The 18,782-nt window shown below is 45.1% G+C and overlaps 1 protein-coding gene across 6 annotated transcripts in view; it reads right to left on the reverse strand.

The window, feature by feature from the left end:
- Positions 1-17,283, reverse strand: part of LOC100093223 (splicing factor SWAP) — a 95,794-nt gene extending 78,511 nt beyond the window's left edge. For 2 of the 6 annotated variants that reach the window (XM_029048612.2, XM_029048611.2), the window contains exons 1-7: positions 16,916-17,283; positions 14,086-14,255; positions 13,372-13,503; positions 9,148-9,236; positions 5,098-5,323; positions 3,046-3,155; positions 355-490 (exon numbers count right to left, since the gene is read on the reverse strand). In XM_029048612.2, coding sequence (XP_028904445.1) covers positions 355-490; positions 3,046-3,155; positions 5,098-5,323; positions 9,148-9,236; positions 13,372-13,503; positions 14,086-14,255; positions 16,916-17,181 — 1,129 coding nt within the window. In that variant the 5' untranslated portion in view covers positions 17,182-17,283. Of the gene's footprint in view, positions 1-354; positions 491-3,045; positions 3,156-5,097; positions 5,324-9,147; positions 9,237-13,371; positions 13,504-14,085; positions 16,806-16,915 lie in introns of those variants that run through there. The other 4 variants (XM_029048614.2, XM_039910249.1, XM_029048613.2 and 1 more) reach the window with 4 other exon arrangements.
- Between the last annotated feature and the right edge of the window lie 1,499 nt (positions 17,284-18,782).

Raw genomic sequence — 18,782 nt, forward strand, 5'->3', positions numbered from 1 at the left:
CATCAAATCGCTCAATACACACAACTGAATGAACGAACCAAATAGCTAAGCAAGCCCCCAAAATGATGTGACCAAGTTGCTTTCCAAGAAGTGGGAGGAAATTGGTAACTTCCTAACTTCTTGAAGCTCCTCTGCAGAGCACACGTGGTCACCAATCCTGACACTTGCTTGGCAGTATTAATGAAAGCAGAGTAGCGCTCGGTCAACTGGAATAACACAACATGCTCACCATCGATGGCGCAGTCTGCCGGCATCCAACAATCTCAATGCTTAATACATTTTAAAATATCATTTTCACTTAAGAGAGCCCCAAAAGTCATGTTTTGCCGCCTCGAGTCTAGTGCGTGAACTTACAGTCTGCGGTGTACTCCACTTGTGCTGTTTGGACGGCGGCACCATCAGGGGGCTGCGGGGGGGCTGCGTTGCTATCAGCCTGGGCTTTACGGACGAGTGCGGCGAGGGGGTGGTCGGGATCTACCACCTTCAGAGGCTGCAGAAAAACAACACTGGGTTGTCATCCATCGTCTCTCTCTCTCTCTCCCTCCATATTTGCAATAAAGTCTTTTAAAAGCCCTCTGGATAACTCAATTTTTTTTCTCCTTCCGACATGCTTACTCCTAAAAGCTTCTTAATTATTACCCTCAGGCCATATGCTCATGTCCCAATTCTGACATCCGATTTGGCAAACAAGGCAGTGATGTGTTTGAGCTTTCGGCGGAAATTCTGAAATGACTTCTGTTCTACGCAGGAGCAACTTCGTCCTTTTCAATAGCCATATTCAGGGACGGAAGGTTCAAAACGCATGAGACCGCAGACTTCAAAACCAATTGCATTGCTCCAAAACCAAGATGGAGTTTATTTTCCATACCCCTATTTATAGCTTCAGAAAAGAAAGGGTTGCCTTAGAATTGTCCCCCCTATCTTCAGTGATCAAGGAGTGCCATTGTGCACAAAAAGAAAAAACCCTGAGAGTGACTCATCTAAGAGAACAAACCTACTCTTTAAGCCGACTTTGTGCTGGGTTGATTTTAGCCTCACGCGGCCACCTGGGGTCCGGCAGTTAGCCCAGAAGAATCCAATCCTCTGTGGGTGCCCTGCCGGGGACGAATTCTGCGGCTGGAAAAATCCAAGCCACTTTTGCAGTGCTCTACGGAACAGATTCCGAATCCAGCAGGCGGGAACTTAACCTTGTTTTGTAACACTGGGGTAGCCAGTGCATCAGCATGTGTGAGCATGTGCAGGGGCATGTCTGTATGCACACATGAGCTAGAGTCCTGAATTGACTGGAATGGGCCCAACTCACAGATTGTTGGGGTATAAGAGGCTTACAATGCTCCTTCCTCCTCCTGCTGCCTTTAACGGCCAGGACACAGGGAAAGAGGGAGTGGGAGAAAACGGAAGAGGAGGAGAATGGTGTCTCTAAGTGCTTATGCTTTCCTTTGCTCTAGCGTTATCTTCTCTTGAGCTTGGGGTGGAGACATAAATCCAACAATTCAATAGTTAAAATCCTTTTAGATGTTTTGCCACACAAAATCATTTTTCTACTTTGAAAATACCAATTTGTTGATGTTGGGGAATGGGCAGAAGGCGGAGAGAGAGGGTCATCTTGGCCCAATACGGCTGCTTCTTGGGAAAGGTCCAATTAAAACACTGATTTGAAAACCAAAAAAACAAAAAAGAAAAACAAAAAAAGTACTTGGCTGGAAGCACTGTGGCCTAGCATAATGAGTATGGGTCTGAGAGTCAAGAGACCTGGGTTCGAGCCCTTCCCAGATCCACCCCATCCAGCCATGCGACCCTGGGCCTGTGAGCCCTGTGTAGGGCACGGACCAGATCCGATCTCATCATTCTGTATCTACCCCCTGGTGCTTAGGGCACAGTGACTGTTTAATAAACGCCGCAAATATTAATTACACATGACAATTTCAATCTCTTCCAAAAGCTCTACTGCTACCTGGGAGGGAGAGTTATTTACACCGGGTGTCAGCCACCCTGGCTGCTGAAAATTACAGGCCTGAGCCTAACTCAGACTCCTAACCTGCTAAGACTACAACTAGAGGATTGTCTATCTGCATGGGAAATCCACATTTATTCCTGCATGAAAACAAAATCCCCAGAATTGAAGCCTAGGGACTGAAAACACAGGGAAAACCAGGTGCAAATAAAAAACAAAGATGACCAGATGAACTGTGAACCAATCCACCAGCCACTGTTATTACAAAGCTAAAAGGGATGAGTGACTGAAATGTAGCCAAGTTGATGTAGACATGGTTTTTTTGTTTGTTCAGGCCTGTCCCCTTCAAATGAACTATTTTGAAAAGTCGATCAATGGCATTTATTGAGTGCTTATTGTGTACAAAGATCTGTACTATGTATTCGGGAGACCAGAATACAACAAAATTGGTAGATGTGTTTCCTGCCCTCAAAGAGCTTAGAGTTTAGAAGGGGCAGAAGGATAGAACCCTATTTATAAAGTAGAATATTATTCATTCTATGAACAATCTCTGAATTTCCTTCTATGAAAAGGCATCCCCCCAAATCTTCAACTGCCTTCTGCTGCTTTACCTATACATTTCTTTCCTAAGTCAACCATTGAGAAAATATGAGGAAGGATCCTACTGGCATTAAGCATGACTGACTTTTCTTTTAGCAGCATTGCAGCCTCATTAGAAAAAGGAAAGATTGCTTTGTGCTTGTGAAAAACAGATAGCGAATGGTAAAATAAATTTGGTCCAAATGTCGTTTTACTTTTTAGAATGTTTAAGTTCTATTAGCATTTAGAAAAAAGAATTCTTGCTTTGTTTCTATCAATTAGAGAATGCAATGGATAGTATACCTAAATAATGTAATAGTGCATTTCTCTGGAATGAAGAATTGAAAATTAAAGCCGTCATCAACAGAACACCAGAAAACAGTTTACTGTTCTAAGTACTTTATGCTTTAATTACTGGCATACTTGGTAATTTTAAACACAAAATCATCAGAAACCATTAGGTAACTTTACAGTGACATGAATAGGAATTATTTTAAGCTAAAGATAAATACCTTCACAAGCTCTTCAAGTCTACTGCATTTTTTGGAAGCAAAGAGCGATGGATGGAGATAATTACCATCATCATCGTCGTCATCGTCGTCATCCGAATTGACACCTGAATCTAGATTTACAGAGAAAAGAAAAATACATCTTAAAATGATAAAAGCCAATTATGGAAGAAATGCAGCTTGACTGTCATGGCTTTAATAGCCTGATAATTCACAATTTCTTTTTAATTTCAATTCTAGGGACCTATACTCTTTCATTCTTTATATACAGCACGTCATACGTAAGTCAAGCATAAAGTTATAAACAATGTGAAAATGAAAGCCAAATGAAAGATGCATTTCTGTTACAAACACCAAAGATTTATGAATGCTTCAGTTTTAATGCAAACCATCCGAACTTTCATTTGAGGACTGCAAAATTCAGTGCTAGCTTACATTCCGAGGAAAAAGGCTAACAGCACTCCTACAAACGTATCGGAACTCTTAATAATGATTAAAAAAAACTGATTTCAGGAACTAGAACTCCCAGTCTATGAGATTCCAGGTCTCTTTGGAAACAACAGGTTAAAATAGAAAATTCTGCCTTAACAGGTAACAGTCCAGTATGTCAAATCAAATAAACCTCTTTGAGACTTCAAATAATTTAATCTTGAAGCTCTGACTACTATATAATGGTATGGGTAGACTGATAAACCAACCCTTCTATGACAAATAGCTTTCATATGGATTTTCGATTTTTCTCCTCTACAGTGTCAGCTCTAAGTGGGACAAATTGTCACAATTTAAATGCTTATTTCCAGACAGTACCTGCTTTACATTAGAACATTTCATTTATTGTAAATATGTTACTGTGAGCTTAATACATTTTTATGATTCATTGTCAAAATAAAGCACTGCACTCTCCTTTGGGTTTACTGACTAGTCCAATGCCGTGTCTATCGTAGCAAGAAATGGATGGCCCAAGTCACCTCAAGGAACCACAATGCATTTGAGGTCCAGCCCAGGTAATTCAAAAGTGGAGTTTTAGAACTGCTTTGATTCTCGGGACTAATTAATAAGTAAGACAATGGCTCTATGTTCCATTAAGTCCACTTTGTGCTGGGTAAAAAAAAAAAAAAAACACCACCAAGTAATTTAGTTTCCAAGTGATTCTAACAATCTGAGGTGACAGCCAATTCTCACAAAGGAGATTGGGGGGGAAGGGGGATAGGAGGGACAGCCAGTACTCACAATACTTTTTGTCACCCGGTACCGAAGCACTGAAAAACGTTAGGTTGGTGTCATGCTGACGAGGCTTTCTTTCCCACAAAGCTGCCCTTCCTCTATATCTCCCATTTGGACCAATTGAGAGCTCTGACAGGGAGCTTAATCTCATTTTGCTCCAAGAGGCCTCTGCTAATTGAGCCCTCATTTCCCATACCCCCTTCTCCATCGCCCCTATACTTGGATTTGTACCCTGTATTCACCCCATCCTCAGTCCCCCCAAGCATATGTCCAGATCTGTAATTTATTTTAATACCCAGCTCCCCCTTTATACTGTAAGCTCCATTTGGGAAGGAATGTGTCTACTGACATCGTTATATTGTACTTTCCCAAGTGCTTAGTACAGTACTCTGCACACAGTAAGCGGTCAACAAATGTGATTAATTGGACCTGTCTGGTCTTCTGAGATCTACTTCTGATTCCTTCCTGGGATGCGGTGGGGAGGCAGGACTGGGAGATGAAAAATCCTGATAGGCAATTTGGCTAAATGATGAATTTGCTGACTTCATGATTCCCTGATGGACTTGGAGCAAACCCAGAGGTAGGTGGCTCCAAAACTATTAGTCTTAGGTGTTCCAGCCAAATTCCAGATAATGCTAGGTTGACATCTAATTCAGATTTGCCCCGGAAGGATTTGAGGTAAAAATGCAAATGTACTTGAAAAGTCTTTTTTCCCCCTAATAAAACACCTGACCTCGAGCTAGCTAGATCTGGCAAGTGACATTTCACAGACTTTACCCTGCTGTTGCGAGATTGTGAATGAGAGCTGAGGAGAAAAGTAACCGTACGTACTTTTTTTCTCGTCACCTTTGTTTTCTGTCAGGACAGTATACCGCCCTTCTTTCATAGCCTTCTGGATGTGTTTGTAGTAGGGATTGAGGTAGTGATCGAATCGCAAAAAGTCAAACTGAGAGTTCCGAGCCTGCTTAGCTTTGAGCATGATCTCAAACTGGGCTCCCTGTTTGCAGACGAAATTTGCAGTCCGTTCGATGATAGCATGCATTTTGGCCGTAGGTGGCTATAAGAAAAATAAATGCACTCGTAAACTTGTTCAGGATAGGTGTAACTGCTTATCAATTTTCTTCTCCTCTCCATTTGCCACATGTTCATTTGGTCTGAGAGAAACAGACTGAAACAAGATTCTGCAGGCTCTTTCAAGGAGGCCCATTTTCCTCCCCCTGAAAATGCTCAGTACAGCTACAGGCTCTTTCCAGGCAGAGGACAAAATGTAAACCCCGTTAGAGGAGGCTCACACTACTTCTCAACTAACACCGGAGTCTCTAGTGAGCAATGAAAGGCACTTGAAAACCTGGAGAAGGAACAAAATTTAACTTTTTAAAGAAAATGAAGGCAATACCTATTCAAAGACAGAAACAGAGCATCTGCAAACCACAGTATACTTTGAAAAGAAAGTGAAATACAACGACAGTAAAGCATCTGCAATGAAATGCGAATTGTCTTTGCTGAAATTGGTCAGTCAGGAACTCAAATTACCTATTGAAAGTGTAAGGCTGAAATCCTATCACCAAGTTCTATTTTCAGAGTTATTTACTGACCATCAATTAGAGTTATTTACTGATCTCAAACACATTTAATTCCAAGTTAATGGCCTGTAAGCTCGTTAAGGGCAGGGAATGTGTCTGCTGATTCTCTTGTAATATACTCTCCCAAGTGCTTAGCGTGGTAATAATAATAATAATGTTGGTATTTGTTAAGCGCTTACTATGTGCCGAGCACTATTCTAAGCGCTGGGGTAGACATAGGGGAATCAGGTTGTCCCACGTGGGGCTCACAGTCTTAATCCCCATTTTTACAGATGAGAGAACTGAGGCACAGAGAAGTTAAGTGACTTGCCCACAGTCACACAGCCGACAAGTGGCAGAGCTGGGATTCGAACTCATGAGCCCTGACTCCAAAGCCCGTGCTCTTTCCACTGAGCCACGCTGCTTCTCTGGTACTCTGCACATGGTAAGCGCTTAATAAATACCACTGATTATCATACTTGTTTCCATATATTGTTGCATTAAAGCAGACACTGATGCAAAATAATAAAATCAATTTCAAAACAATAAATACCGAAATCGTATTACTGACATTCATGGTTTCTTTTAGAACTATCGTACCCGAAGAAAAAAACAAACAAAATATTTTTCATTTTTTCTATTAAAGAATAACCTCTATTGACCAAAATCTTATCAATCTCATTATGGGCAGGGAACTAATTCTGTTGCACTGTACTATCTCAAGTATTTAGTTCATTGCTCTGCACATAGTGAGTGCTCAATAACTACCATCCATTAATTGGTTACCACAAACTTCTTAAAGGCAGACATTTTTATACTGAGATATTTTGCCTATACTACCTGAAAAGAAATGCATAGGCAATTTTTGAAAATAACTATGATTATACAAAAATGGGAAGAATACTTAATTTGTTAATTTTCCTATATAACAGAGCAAGAAATTATTAGTCTAAGAATAAAAAACCCCAGAAATATTGAGTTCTAATTCCAGTTGCCATAATGATTCCCACTAGATTAACTTTGGGGGCAGTGCCATCTCCTTTCCAATGTGCTAGAAATTATTTAAGGACAAGGACTTCCCTAAGTCCTCTTTTCCTTTTCTTCCACTCTCTTCTGCACTGCCCTGACTTGCTCCCTTTATTCATCCCCCTTCCCAGCCCCACAGCACTCCTGGACCTATCTGTAATTTACTTATTTATATTAATGTCTGCCTCCCTGTCTAGACTTAAGCTCGTTGTGGGCAAGGAATGGTCTGCCATGCTAATTCTATTGTACTCTCCCAAGCACTTAGTACAGTGCTCTGCACACAGTATGCACTCAATAAATATGACTGCCTTCTAAGGCAATCCTGTTATTTCTCTGGGCTTTGGTTATCTCATCTATAAAATGGGGGATTAAGACTATGAGCCCCATGGACTCTGTCCAACTTGATTAACTTATATCTACCCCAGCGCTTCTTTCGGTGCCTGGCCCCGAAAGAGGTGAAATTAGAGATAAGAATGGATTTATTCTAAGACAATCTTCTAGTTGGTGTTCAATAAATGCTAATGCTGATAATCAGTCAGTTCTCCTTTAACGGGGGTCTGCAAATGAAATTTTGGATAGAACGCAGTGGAATAATTAGGGAACATTTTTCCAACGGTTCTACCGTAGCTTTGCACAGGCTCACAGCGTTGGTTAACACTTGAGTACTAGAACACAACTTTCACTTCGCATGGGGTTCTTTGAGAATGTAACTCCTGCATTATAGAAGAGCTGACTACATAAAATGAAAAAAAAGTGTTCATTTACTTGTCAGTGTTGCGGGGGGGGGGGGGGAAATCGTGGTTGAGAATCAATGTAGATGGGAATGGAGAGAAAACATCAAACATACAGGCAAGCCAAAGGTAAGCAATACTGGCAAAGAGTCTTCGCAGAGAATGATTTGGCTTGAAAGATGAGCTGGGTAATTCTGCATTACTGAATTCTATTAAAAACAGTGCATTTCTGTTAACCAAACTGTTTTAAATTTTAATCCACTTTTAAGGAAAATGGATTTATTCTTGCTATTCACAGAAATGACAGACTATCCAGTGTTGATGTGAAAATAGAGGAGAATTCCAGTCCTTTAATTTTATTTCAAAAATAAACAAAGTGCTGAGGGACAGAAAATTTACACAATACAGAATACTAAATTTACTGGAAACAATTTGGAGACTCTCCTATAGTCTAATGCTTTCAGAATGGAAACATACACTCCCACATCAACCTTTCCCAATTTCCTTTAAGGGGTTTTGGTTAAACACTTACTAGGTGCCAGGGCCCGAAAGAAGCGCTGGGGTAGATCCAAGTTAATCAAGTTGGACAGAGTCCATGGGGCTCATAGTCTTAGCCCCCCATTTTACAGATGAGATAACTAAGGCCCAGAGAAATTAAGTGACATGCCCAAGGTCACTGAGAACAGAAGCGATGAAGCCAGGATTAGAACCCTTCTAACTCCCTGCCCTGTGCTCTATTCACTAGGCCACACAGCTCCTCCACATTTCTGTGCCTTTCCCTTGTTTCCAGTCTTTAAGTGACAGGTCACCTCTATCTCCCCTGCAGCTGTTTTAACTGACATTCACTGGACCCCCTTTCTGCCTGACATAGCAAGAGACAGATGGGACTCTGCTTGAGGCTGACGGTAGGAGCGGAAAGACAGCCAGAGAAACAGACTCCCAGAAATGACAGGGGAGAGTAAGAGTCAGCAAAAGCGAGAGACCCAAGGAGGAAGCCTTCAGTCAGAAAACCACTTAATGGGTGTGAGTGCCAGCCAAGCACCACAGTCAAAACAGAGTGTACCCAAGAATAACTGCCCAACTGAGACACACACACACACACACACTCTCCCCCTCCCCGTTCAAACCCAATACTGGGTCTAAAAGCAGCAGAAAGAAATAAAGAGAAGGCAGGCTTCGCATTTGCTTTTCTCCATTAGCTGGCTTTATAGACTCTACCCCCATTTCTAGCACTTGTGAGAAAAGCTGATAAAGATGTGGGAAAGCAATCAGTCAACCAACAGTATTTATTAAGCATGTGCTGTGTGCAGAGCACTGTACTGACAGCTTGGGAGAGTACAATGTAAGAGAGCTGACAGACTTGTTCCCTGCCCACAAAATGACAGTTAATTAACTTCAGTGCAAGTCACTATTTTAAGGTGACCCTCTGCTTCTTAGGCCCCCCAACAACTCCATCTCAGCTGCAAGCAAAGCTTGTTTTTAGGGCTAAAAATGGACTCAAATAAATCTTGTTTTCGTTTCAGAGCAATATATCACTACTTATGATACAGAAGCACACATACCAGTTCCACGTCGGAGGGCACATTCAATCCTAAAGGGGCAATGAAAGGCTCTTCATTTTCCTCTGCATTTTCTGGCTCATTTTTTTCTACTGCAAAAAGATAGGAAATATAAATCTCATTTCATGGCCCTGACAAGCAGAGAATGCACCACCAGTTATAAGCGACAGAAGGGCAATGCTGATTCTGACTGACAGATCTTAATTCATTTCCCTCCATGATAATTTTTCCCTCTTCAAAACCCATTTCTTTTTCTTTCATAGAAATCTTTAAATGTGGCCCCGTTTTAGTAAGGACCCTCCTTGAATAAAATGGCCGCAGACAATCTGAAAAGTAAAAATTAAAAATAAACAGTGGCCAGTGACTTCACTACAAAACTTGCTGGCCTATCAGGGGATCACTGTCCCTCAAATGTTCCAACGTGGGAGCTGCATTGAGATGGTTCTAAAGCATGTCCCCATAAGTGTGCTTAGTAAGATGGTTGATCTACAGGATCTTTGAGCCAAGGGTCTAAAACCATGAAAAGAAAATGACAAACAGCCTTAAAGCACACATTTTAAAAATCAGAATCAAAGCACTTAACTTTGACATAATAATAATAATAATAATAATAATGGTATTTGTTAAGCGCTGTGTGCCGAGCACTGTTCTAAACATTAGGGGAGATACAAGGCAATCAGGTTGTCCCACATGGGGCTCAGTGTCTTAATTCCCATTTTACAGATGAGGTAACTGAGGCACAGATAAGTTGGAACCAGCATTAGAACCCATGGCCCCTGACTCCCAAGCCCGTGCTCTTTCCACTGAGCCACGCTGCTTAGGTCCAGCTGATGATTTTTAGGACACATGGCCTAGTGGAAAGAGAATGTCTGGGTCTGAGACCAGAAATCTGGGTTCTAGTCCCAGGTCGACCCCTGAACGGCTGCGTGATGTTGAACAACTGACCAACCTTCTCTGAGCCAGTTTCCTCATCTGTAAAATGGGAATAGGATACCTGCTCTTCCGACCCCTCACACTGAGTCCTGGGTGGGATAAAGATTGTGTCCGATCTGATCTGCTCATCTATCTACTCCAGGGCTTAATGCAGGGCATGGCCCGTAGTAAATGCTTAATGGATACCACGATAATTAATTACTATTATTATTATTAGCACCTAACCCGGTGTTTAGCATAGTGTTTTGGCACCCAGTTTAGAACTCATGAAATGTGTTTTGTAACAATTGCCACAAAAATACAAATAGTCAACTATGGTGTTTCCAGTGACCATGTATAGATCCAAAAGTTGAACAGTGACAAAACAGGATAAAAAGAACATTGATTGATTCTTTTGAAACGTGGTGTCGGAGAAGGCTTTTGTGAATACCACTGGACTGTCTCGAAAAACAAACAAATGGATTTTGGAGTAAATTAAACCAAAGTGGCCTTTCGAAGGCCAAATGGCTCGACTTAGATTAGCATATTTTGGACACAATCAGGAGGACTGATTCTCTGGAGAAGGCATTAATGCTAGGTAAAGTCCAGTGAAATCATGGAAGAGGCAGACTGGCAGCTAGATGGAAAGAGACCATTATGGAAGAATCGTTAGAAAGGTTGCGGATTATGGCAGAGAACAGAACGTTCTGGATGAAGTATATCCATGGAGCTGCTATGAATAGGAAATGACTCGACGGCACTTAGCAATCATAACGAGCTCCATGAATCCTGTAATTATTATCCTCTTTCATTTCCAAAATCGAAATGGAGATCCATTAGAGAGAGCGAGGGGCAGGAGAGTGTGGCGTCTTGACACTGGGAGATTGTCCCTCATGGCGAAAGCGCTGCCGAGGAACCTTAAGACCAATGAAGGAGTTCTTACTGTGAGCAGGTAATGAGCTCCCAGCATGCTACTTGTTTAGAAAAGTCTGACTACATTTCTGGATTTACTAGCTTCATCCCTCCCCCTGGGTCAGGGAGGGCACTAGAAATGCTTCTCTGGGTGCAAAAAGTGAAGCACTTTGCCTCGATATTCCCTTCCCGCCCTCCATCACCACCCCATAGTCTCTGCACATGGCCCAGCCCTCAGTCGCAGTCTTGTTCATAGCTTTGGGCTGGCAAGGGGATACACCACACACTCCCTGGTGGACAACTGCACCAGAGATGGACACTTATGAGTGGAGTCTTGAATTATATGCCGGGGACTCTCAAGTTCATAGCTTGGGTTTTCTCAATGGCTTCCACTATCACATTTTCACTTTTCCCCCTCAGCTTCTTTAGCTATACAACAAAGTTTTAACCCACGCCTGCCTCTCTGCGTTACAGAGGCACTAAAAGCGAGAAGATACCCGTGGGAACTGCTCTTTTGGGAAGAAAAGCACAATCAAAATTCAAGGAGGTTGTTCTCATATTGAAAATTAACACAGAAAGTACAAACAGTACCTCTACACAGTGGTACAAGGCACAATTTTAATATAACAAAAGCATGCTCAGAGTACTATCAAGTCTTACAAGGAATTCTGCTTGGCCACCTTGTTTCTACAGTAGCAGGTTTCAGAAGATACATTTTGTTAAGTCAATTCACTGCAGGGATTCTGCTTTAATGATCTGTCTGGAGAACATCTGCCTCTGTTGTGCAGCATTGAAAAAAATCAGTAGTGCACAGCAAGAATTGATGCAGCCAAGTAGAATCTTGCCATAGCATTACCACATTTTAAATGTTTTGCTCCATGAAAGAAATAAAGAACGCTACAGCTTTACAGCCTTCCTCTCAACAACACATCGTGGAACACAGAGTAGTTCGCGAAGAAAAATATTCCAAAACACTTCATTTTTTTGTTTAGAGAAAACGGCCTTCCAAGAGGACTTGGAGTCAGAAGACCCGGATTGTAATCCCGGCTCTGCCGCTTGTCTGCTGTGTGACCTTGGATAAGTCAACTAACTTCTCTGTGCCTCGGTTACCTCATCTATAAAATGGGGATTCAGACTGTGAGCCTTAGATGGGGCATGAACTATTTCCAACCTGAAAAATGTCTAACTACCCCACTGCTTAGTACAGTGTGTAGCATACAGGAAGGGCGTAACAACTACCATTAAAAAAGGGAAGCTGCTATAGTTTAAGGAAAAGTTACCCAAGGACAACAGAGAACAGCTCTACCAGGAGAATAAGTGGCAATAGTTGAGGGTCACTGCTATTGGTGGGCAGGCCCCATCTGTGCATGAGAGACATCTTTTCGATCCACGGGGTTGCAGTAATACCTATATTTCCTTGCTTTATCAGAGTCATCAGACAGGTGATTACAAGCAAACCTAGGAATGCATTTATTCCTCTCGTCAATCGTATTTACTGAGGGCTTACTGTGCGGAGAGCACTGTACTAAGCGCTTGGGAGAGGACAACAGAAGCAGAGTTAGTAGACTTGTTCCCTGCCCACAAGCCTACAGTCTAGAGGGGGGAGACAGACAGAAATACAAATAAATTGTGGATCTGGACGTAAGTGCTAGGGCCTTAGGGTGGGGTGAATAAAGGGTATAAACCCAAGTGAGCTTAGATTGTAAGATGGTTGTGGGCAGGGAATATTACTCTCCCAAATGCTCAGTACAGTGCTCTGCACACAGTAAGCGCTCAGTAAACCGACTGACAAGATGAGGCAAATGAAATGGCAGCTTGGCCTAAAAGACAGGAGAGAGGGAAGTTTGGGTTTCCCCCCGCCCACTCCTCGACCGACCGCCAGCACGCTGAGTGAACGTGAGGGGCTACTTTTCCTCACATCTGCACTTTATTTCCTCCCAGATAAAGTTGGGATTTGACCTGGAGCCCTAAACAGGCCTAACCTGGCCTCTGGATCAGTTCAGGCTGGGATGCATGATCTTGCTCTCCTCGCCTCCTTTCAGACCCTCTGCACAAACATCCGGCACCGCCGGGAAGTATGGCACCGGGAAGGGAGGCTGTGTGGACAGGTTGAGGGCCTGGCATCGGGCCGCAAACTCTTGAAAGAATTAGGTCAGGTTTCAGGTGTTCAATCTGAGCGTGGTCTCGGCACTAAAGTCTCATCTCTTTTTAGTTCATAAAGATTTTGTGAGAGGTTGGGAGACAATGACTGGAGTAACGTAAGTCAAAGTGATTTGGGTTGATATACAAAAAAACTTGTTTCATTACCGCCACACTACAGATCAAACATACGAAAGAAAGCCAGGAGGCATATTAGTTTCTAACTTGTTTTTAACTCCCTCGAAATCCAACTCCTCTTCTTACCTCTTTGCTTAGAAGGTTCCTCCTCCTCTGTTGGTTCAGAAGGGTCATAATAATCACTGCCGTAAGCGAATCCCACAGCATTATAGCTTCCGTCCTCGGCTAAGGCTTCGCTCAATCGTTTATATTCTTCCTCTTTAATAAAAACACCAGGATTTTATTAACAAAAAGGAACTTTCTGCACAAAACTTCACAACCTTAAGTCGTAGCTATAGCATACAACATTTTTCAACCTCACGTTGAGGTGGAAAAAAAAAAAAAGGGTAAGATTACACCTTACATCTACTATTATGTACTTTCTGTGAGTACACTTTTACCCAAAGACAGCAGAATCCACATCTTTTGTGGAAAATTTCTTCCTGATGAGAAAATTGAGGGATTAAGAATTGTAGTAAAGGTTGTTAAGGCAAAGACAAAAAAAAAAAAATCAAGTTTAATTGATACGATACTGTTAAAGAAGAACAGTTAAAGAGTTTTTTTTTTTCAAATCCCAGTCTGCCCTCAAAAGCTGGGAAAATTCTGTGTGGTTCTACATATAAACTATCCTGAGGTCCTCTCAGATACGCAAAGACGCCTGTTTTTCCAATCCACTGGGTACTGTCAAGATAATATCAGAAAGAGTGAGTATAAAAAATGAGTGGGAGTAATTTTTTTATATTTAATTTTTTTTATTTTGTACTTTTTTTTTGCTTAAGTAAGTGTTTTCTTGAGCAGTACCTTGCCTTGCCTCCTCCTCAAGCAAGTCCGTATGCAAGGCTAAATACCTCTCTTCATCACACAGGGCATCTATTCGTGCCTCCTCTTCAGACAGCTGGTAGTCTCGGTTCCAGGTGGAATATTCAGCGTCATAATCAGAAAGGTCATGCAGGTGACCACGTCCATCATATCTGTAATATGAACAAACTGGTCAAGGTAAAGAAGTTAAGATACAGGTTTTGTGTGGGAGAAGAATGAAAATACTTACCCGTTCAAAATGAATGAAAGCGACATTAAAACAACTAAGTGGGGGCGCTTGGCTGTTCGGATTTATACTTAAGTTTGCTAGTCACTTCTTACCGATTAAATTCAAGCGGCTTATCTTAATGAAGGCAAAAATCCCCTTCTAAAATATAATCGAGTCTACATTTAAAGGCAAAGAATCCTTTAATGGTTTAAGTCGGATCCATTTCTTAAGTGTCCTTACCGTTTATGGTTTGGCCAACCACTCAATGTCACTTGCCAAATATGCTGTTCTGGAAAGTCAAATACCGTAGCTTACATTCACACAAACCGGAATACATAAATACCTATCCGTAAGAACCAAACGGTGGAAATTTCCTCGCTTCTTTCTGCTAGTCCCGAACTCTCAGGAGAGATCTTCACCCAAGTAACTTGCGTCCATTGGAGGTAAAATCTGGGCTAGGCTCGACCCCTAGCCATTTGGCTGAGGAAATAAGTTCTGGGTTATGTGATAGAGAGACACACATACATAGGAACAGTAACATATACATGCAGTTTAAGGAGGTTCACCAGAAATACAACAAAAATACTGGACAGTGCATAATCACTCCCTCTGTAAACACATTTTTGCTTCCAGGAAATATAGCACATGAAGTTACCACCTTTAATGATTCTCTTCTGTGGCACAATAAAACCAACTGAGTGCAAAATGGAGAGCGCATTCAGTCAATCGATGGTATTTATTGAACGCTGACTATGTGCAGAGCACTGTACTAAGCGTTTGGGAGAGTACGATACAACAGAATTAGCAGACACGTTCCCTGCATTTGTAGCGTCTTTTTTTGTTGCTGTTGTTGGTTGTTTTAAATAACATAAGACTCTCAATTGAGTGTACCGCCAAAGTATACGCGAGTGCGCTTCTGCCTCTAAAGCGTCGAGATCCCGGGTCTTGTAAGACGGACTGGCCGGCCAACGAGGGTCTGGCGCGCTATCTCATTACGCCTAAATTTGGTGACGGTACGATATGATTTTTCAAAAACCCTTTAGCGGTTCCACGCTGCTGGCGACAAAAAAACTCTACCTTCAAATCATTCATCTTGACTCTATTCAGATGTAAACCTCCTTAACTTACAGATATAAATTATTTCAAAAAGCGCGCACACCTCCTTAACTTACAGATATAAATTATTTCAAAAAGCGCGCACACGTCCAGGTGTGGAGTCTGTTCCGCGGCAGGTGCGGGAGACCTACCCCGAAGAGTATACAGTGCGATGCACAAAACCGTACGCGAGAGTTTAACCATCGTAATCGATAACTCCTAGGAACACGCGACTCGTTGGAAAGGATGGGCTGCCGGGCCAGGCATCGTCGTAAAAAAATAAATAAAAAAAACCACGGTTTAACTGCATAACAATGCTGGAGCAAAATGATCAGCACATCGGAACTACCTCTGACCTGACTGGTTCCCCTCCCCAGTCTTCGCTTTCTAGTTTTAACTCCAAAAGCAACCAAAAAATAGAAAAAAAGTGAGCGATGGGAAGACCCGTTGGGTGGTCAACCGTGGTCCACCCTGGCCAGCGCAGGATTGTTTCCTACAGTGCATTTTCCAGTGGTTTGTCGAGTCCGGCTTTAAACGTCTCAAGCGATGGGGCTTCCTTCCCTTGGAGGTCCTATTCCACAGTCTAACCGTTGTCCCACCGTTAGCTCTGCAATCCAGAAGGTGTGTTGCCAAAAACCCTGCCAGGGAACTCCGTAAGGGAGGAGGAAGGAGGAGTGGAGAGGGAGCAGACACTTACAGGATGGGGGGGGGGGGCTCCTTCCCCCAAACAGGGACCCCCAAGGCGGCTCCCAGGTCGGGACCCCCGTCCCCTGAGTCTGGAGGGGGGGAGGGGGCGAACGTTTAGCAGCCCATTCGCGGGACCCCCGCCCGGCCCCCACCTCTAAGGAGCCCGGCCCCCATCTCTTCCCAATCTCCTTTCAAAGGCCGTGCGCTGGTCCTCTCCCATTTTCCAACCGACCGAGGGAGAGGAGGAAGAGGAGGGAAAACTGGTCCGTTCACAAGGTGGGATTTAAAGGGGGCGCTTACGGCGTCTTCGTTGGCTCAGGGCTATTTAGGGGGCGCCTGCGACGGCCTAGGCGCTTGGAGGGAGCAATTCCGCAAGGGCCAGGAGACGATCCCTGCCCGACGCCGGGCTCACAGCCTAAATCGCCCCTCGCTCCTCACCCTCCTGCCGAATCCAAGCAAGGGCGAGGCCCGGGCGGCCTCGCCCGCACCCTTCCCTACACGCTCTTCCCCTCCCCCGACACAGGGACGAACGACCGCCCCCCATTTAGCAGGAGGACGAGGCCGAAGCGGGAGCTTCCAGTAGAAAGAGGAGGGAAGGAAAAGGGGGGTCGGCGGCGACGGTCCCGGCGGCGACAGGCCATCCCGGCCGGGGGCTTTTAGGGCGGGCTTCACCGGGCCCCGCCGGGGAAGGGGGGAGGAGAGGGGGGGACCCCCCCGCTGACCCCCGCTGACCCCCGAACCCCCTCTGCTCCTGGGCCTCGAGGCGACGCCGGGCGAAACGAGGGGAGTGAAGGGGGTCGGCGGGTGGGGGGAGGCACCGACCTGTCGATGAGGATTTTGGGGTCCCCCATCCAGGGGATGAGGTGCTGTCCCTGCTCCTGAGCCTGGGCCCGCTCGTCGTCCCGGAAGAGTTTGCAGGCGTAGCCGAAGACCAGGAGCTCCACTCGGCCGCCGCCCGGGCCTCCGCCGCCCGCCGGGCCGCCGCCGCCGCCAGGCCCGCCGGGCTCCTCCTTCGCGCCGCCCTTGCGCTCGCCTTTGCCGCGGCCTCCTCCTCCTCCGCCTCCTCCTCCTCCGCCTCCCCCGTACATGGCGACGGCTGCGGCGCCCTGTCGGCCCCGGCGCGGCCTCCCCGCTCAGTCAGAACGGCCACATCCCGGGCCGCCGCCTCCGGCCCGCCGCCATGGCCCCAAACAAAATGGCGGCCGCGCCATTTCCGGCGGGAAGGCGCAGGGGTTTCCGGCGGGGCCCGCTCCACCACCGGACGCGCCGTCCCTCAAGGCCTCCTCAGGGGAGACCTTTAGGGCGAGTCATTCATTCAATAGTATTTATTGAGCGCTTACTATGTGCAGAGCACTGTACTAAGCGCTTGGGATGAACAAGTCGGCAACAGATAGAGACAGTCCCTGCCGTTTGACGGGCTTACAGTCTAATCGGGGGAGACAGACAGACGAGAACAATGGCGATAAATAGAGTCAAGGGGAAGAACATCTCGTAAAAACAATGGCAACTAAATAGAATCAAGGCGATGTACAATTCATTAACAAAATAAATAGGGTAACGAAAATATATACAGTTGAGTGGACGAGTACGGTGCTGTGGGGATGGGAAGGGAGAGGTGGAGGAGCAGAGGGAAAAGGGGAAAATGAGGCTTTAGCTGCGGAGAGGTAAAGGGGGGATGGCAGAGGGAGTAGAGGGGGAAGAGGAGCTCAGTCTGGGAACGCCTCTTGGAGGAGGTGATTTTTAAGTAAGGTTTTGAAGAGGGAAAGAGAATCGGTTTGGCGGAGGTGAGGGAGGGCGTGACCCAGGGGTCGACGGCGGGATAGGCGAGACCGAGGGACGGCGAGGAGGTGGGCGGCAGAGGAGCGGAGCGTGCGGGGTGGGCGGTAGAAAGAGAGAAGGGAGGAGAGGTAGGAAGGGGCAAGGTGATGGAGAGCCTTGAAGCCTAGAGTGAGGGGTTTTTGTTTGGAGCGGAGGTCGATAGGCAACCACTGGAGTTGTTTAAGAAGGGGAGTGACATGCCCAGATCGTTTCTGCAGGAAGATGAGCCGGGCAGCGGAGTGAAGAATAGACCGGAGCGGGGCGAGAGAGGAGGAAGGGAGGTCAGAGAGAAGGCTGACACAGTAGTCTAGCCGGGATATAACGAGAGCCTGTAGCAGTAAGGTAGCCGTCCGGGTGGAGAGGAAAGGGCGGATCTTGGCGATATTGTAGAGGTGAAACCGGCAGGTCTTGGTAACGGATAGGATGTGTGGGGTGAACGAGAGGGACGAGTCAAGGATGACACCGAGATTGCGGGCCTGCGGGACGGGAAGGATGGTCGTGCCATCCACGGGTGCACCCCCTCCATCATCTCAGGGGTCCAAATCATCCCCGGCAGTGGGCCGTGACACGGGCACGGCCGTGACCAGGAGTCCATTCCACTCCCACGCTGTCTCTCCAAAGCGCAACGGCCACTCCTGTGGGCAATCATTGGGCAGGGATGGTCCCTTTTGCCGAATTGTCCATTCCAAGTGCTTAGTGCAGTGCTTTGCACATAGTAAGAGCTCAATAAACACGATTGAATGAATCCCAGCTCTGTAACTTGTCAGCTGTGCGACTTTGGGCAAGTCACTTCGCTTCTCTGGGCCTCAGTTCCCTCGTCCGGAAAATGGGGACTGTGAGCCCCATGTGGGTCAACCTGATCACCTTGTAT

Source organism: Ornithorhynchus anatinus, chromosome 2 (assembly GCF_004115215.2).
Source record: "Ornithorhynchus anatinus isolate Pmale09 chromosome 2, mOrnAna1.pri.v4, whole genome shotgun sequence".
Classification (NCBI taxonomy): domain Eukaryota; kingdom Metazoa; phylum Chordata; class Mammalia; order Monotremata; family Ornithorhynchidae; genus Ornithorhynchus; species Ornithorhynchus anatinus.